At 49.2% G+C, this 3,964-nt stretch overlaps 1 protein-coding gene across 1 annotated transcript in view; it reads left to right on the top strand.

The window, feature by feature from the left end:
* Positions 1–3,255: 3,255 nt before the first annotated feature.
* Positions 3,256–3,964, top strand: part of HDAC1 (histone deacetylase 1) — a 31,283-nt gene continuing 30,574 nt past the window's right edge. Inside the window, exon 1 of the mRNA XM_012642261.1 lies at positions 3,256–3,397. Coding sequence (XP_012497715.1) covers positions 3,349–3,397 — 49 coding nt within the window. The 5' untranslated portion in view covers positions 3,256–3,348. The remainder of the gene's footprint in view (positions 3,398–3,964) is intronic.

Genomic DNA, 3,964 nt, shown 5'->3' on the forward strand with positions numbered 1-3,964 from the left:
GAACTCCTGAGCTCAAACAATCCGCCCGCCTTGGCCTCCCAGAGTGCTAGGATTACAGGCATGAGCCACCACGCCCAGCTGGCAATAGCATTTTTTTATTGATTCAAGGGCTATATGTGACCTCAGTTTTTTGTTTTTTTTAAGGCTAGTAAAGTGAAGCAGTAGGAATAGAGAAGGAACAAAGGAATCTGTAACTGTCCTCAGATACATTTTGATTCACCATAAGGATGTTTTTAAAAATTGAATTAGCCAGGCATAGAGGCTCTCACCTGTAATCCTAGCACTTTGGGAGGGCCAAGCAGGAGGATTACTTGAGGCCAGGAGTTCCAGACCAGCCTGAGCACCAAGCGAGACCTCATTTCTACCAAAAACTAGAAAAAATTAACTGGGCATGGTGGCCAGTGCCTGTAGTCCCAGCTACCAGGGCAGATGCAGTGAGCTGTGATGATGCCACTATACCCTAGCCTGGGTACAGTGAGTGAGACTTTGTCAACCCCCCCCCCAAAATGAATTAATTCACTCATTTAAAAAATATTTGTGAACATCTATTGTGTGCCAGGCACTGTTTGAGGCCCACAGGATATACAATAGACAACACACACACACAAATCTCTGCCCTTGTGGAGCTTACATTCTAGTAAGGGAAGACAGACAATAAACATCATAAAGTAAATTAAATAGTATGCTACAAGGTGATGGGTGCTAAGGGAAAAATAGGCAGGGTAAGGGGAGTTAGGAAAGCCATCTTTAGGGGGAGGTTTGCAATTTTACAGGAAGTGGTTAAGGGAAGCCTCATTGAGGTGACTTTTGAGCAAAGATTTGAAAATGAGGGAGACGGCCATCTGGTATAGGGGAGGAGTAGTCAGCCAGAGGGACTAGCTGGAGGCAGAAACTTACCTGGCATACTCTGAGAAGGGGATATAGATCCTATGGGCCTGGGGCCTTGTAGCCTTTGCAGAAGCCATTTTGAGGAGACTTTGCAGTGATCTCTGCAAAGCTGTGGCATGATCTGGCTTAGATTTTAAAAGGATGGCTCTTACTACTGTCTTTTTTTTTTTTTTCTTACTACTGTCTTAAAAATGGACTGAGTTAGCCAATTTATGAAACTGGACAGATTTTGCATAAAACTTTTTGTATAAGACTCAGATTTCTGCCTTCTCTTGAAAAATAGGAAGATTTAGACATGTTGAGTTTACCTGTCCTCTGGGAGCTGAGCAGTGGCTACCTGCTTCAGGTGGGGCATGGACTCTCCCTTTGTCAGAGTTCCCTTAGACAATGAAAGTGACTGTCGGTAGCTATTGATCATCAAGCTTGCTCTGTTGTTCTTATAACAAAGAAGAAATAGTTTTTCTGCCCCCACATTTCCATTAAAAAGTCAGAAAATTAAAGATACCTGTAGATGGCAGTGTGTTTGATGAAAAATGGGGGAAAGTCATACTTCTTTATGAAAGTGAAAAATAATCTAATTTTAACAATATGCAAACAAAGAGCATCTGAGTCATAATAATATAAATCCATTCATTTACATCACCTGCCTGACCTGCTACCACACCCATGATGTCATCTGATCTCCGCCCTCCTCCACTTCTGGACACTGTGTGCAGCCAGAGTTGGTGCTTTGTAATCTTCTCCTCATTTCCCAAAGAGGGAAATGGAGGCCCAGAAAGGTTAAGTGGTTAAACCCACCCAAGGCTAGCTGGGAAGCAGCAGCGCAGAACTGGGAATAGGGTTTGTTCCATGGCCCTTTGTTCTTTCGATAATAGGACCGCCTGGTCTTAGCTCTTCTGTTACCTTATAATTAATGGTCCAAATGTAGTTCCCAGCTGAGGAACACAAGTCTCGAAGTACTCTTTAAAGAGGTAGCAAATGTATCTTATTGAGTGTAGGACCATATGTAAATAGCTAACTTAACACAATGCTCGTCACATAGTAAGTACTCATTATTGTTTCCTAGTTGTCATTTTAACAGCCCAGCATGGCACTTTTCCATCTTTCAGCTTGCTTTCTTTCTTTTTTCCATAGCAACAGGGTCTCCCTCTGTTGCTCAGGCTGGAGTACAGTGGCAAGATCATAGCTCATTGTAACCTCCAGTTCCTGGGCTCAAGAGATCCTCCTACCTCAGCCTCTCCAGTAGCTGGCACTACAGGCACATATCACTATGCCCAACTAATTAAAAAAAATTTTTAAGGAGAGGGGGTCTTGCTATGTTGCCCAGGCTGGCCTTGAACTCCTAGCCCCAAGGGATCCTCCTGCCTCAGCCTCCCAAAGCTCTCGGATTACATGTGTGAACCACCATACCCATTTTCAGTTTTCATAGTAACCAGTTGATGATTGATGATCTAGTGCAGTGGTTCTCAAGGGGAGGGTGGGGGTGATTTTACACCCCCTCTAACCACCCCCTCACATCTGGCAATGTCTGAAAACAATTTTGGTTGTAACAACTGGGGTGGGGTTGCTACTGGCATCTAATTCGTAGAGGCCAAAGATGCTGCTAAACATCCTTCAATGTACAGGACAAACGCCTACAACAAAGAACTATCCAGCCCAAAATGTTATTAGCTTCCAGGTTGAGAAACCCTGTCCTCCTATAATGGGATAACCCGTTTCCTCCTGTTTAAAAAGACTCCTCGGTCATCCCTGGTGACTTCAGGGAGAGAGGCTTTGGTGTCAGAAAGCCTGGGTCTTGCCACCTTGTTACAGTGTCTCTGGTGCATAGCAGGCATTCAGAATGACTAGTCGTGTAGCTCTCAGCAATTCACAAAGATCTGAACTTCTTTATCCTTATCCGTAAAATGGGGATTAAAAGCCCACAACGGGCCCTCCATGCACATTAGTTTTCTTTCCCTTTCCTGTCAGTTTCTCCCCCTCAGACCCTGCATTCTAACCCAGGTTCAGTCCCTTTATTAACTGAGTGACCTTGTGCAAGTCACGTTCCCGCTGTAGGCCTCGGTTTATTCTCTGTAAAATCAGAAAGTTGGCCTCTGACCTCCAAGCACGCTTCCAACACCGAAATGGGACTGTGAAGTTCACGGAGCTGCTTTCCTCCCCCGGGACTGATGGTACGGTCCCCGGGCAGCTCCCCCACCCCTCCGTCGCGGCCCTTGGTACAGGCCCAGGGGGCCCTAGGCGGCCTCTCCGGGCTGCCCTTGCCCCCTGCCGAGTTCCGGGCCCATCCCTGCGCAAGCTGATTGGCTGGAGCGGTGCCCGGGCTGCGCGGCTATAGGTGAGCCCGGGAGGGGACGGGCGGAGCGGGCTGGAGACCCGCCCTCTCCCCCCTGGGTCGGACGCTGAGCGGAGCCGCGGGCGGGCGGACGGACCGACTGACGGGAGGGACGGGAGGCGAGCAAGATGGCGCAGACGCAGGGCACCAGGAGGAAAGTCTGTTACTACTACGACGGTGAGCACCGTCCTCGCGGCGGGGGCGGGGCCTGGCCGGGCCGGGGCTGGAGCGCGGAGAGGGGAGGCTGCGGGGAGCTGAGGCGTTGGAAGCCGAGGCCGCGGGGAGAGGGAGGCTGAGGAAGGAGGCTGAGAGGAGGAGGTCGAGGCTGAGGGAGGAGGCTGTGGGAAAAGGAGGTCGAGGCTGAGGCCGAGAGGGGATCGTGTGGGGGAGCCTGAGGCAACCTTGGTGGGAGATTTCGCAGAAGTCTAACGTGGAGAGTTTGCATAGGACTCCTGGAGGAGAGGCTGCGTCTGAGCGGGGAGACAGAATCTGATGGAGACGGTTGCAAGGATGTATTTTCCTGCTGAGAACACAAAGCTCTTTCACTGTCTGTTCCTTCCACATCTTATTTTGGTGAGAGTCCTGCAGGACTGGTCACCCGCTTCCCCTCCCCCAGTCTCTGAGCAGGGCCTGTAGTTGCTGCTGAGACATGGGGCGCTTGGGATTGGAAGGGGAAGGATGCAACCTGCTAAAACAGACTTTTCGGTCCACAAGATCTCTTGAGCAGCTTACTCTGTTCTAAGT

Source organism: Propithecus coquereli, unplaced genomic scaffold, assembly GCF_000956105.1.
Source record: "Propithecus coquereli isolate 6110/MARCELLA unplaced genomic scaffold, Pcoq_1.0 Scaffold178, whole genome shotgun sequence".
Taxonomy (NCBI): Eukaryota; Metazoa; Chordata; class Mammalia; order Primates; family Indriidae; genus Propithecus; species Propithecus coquereli.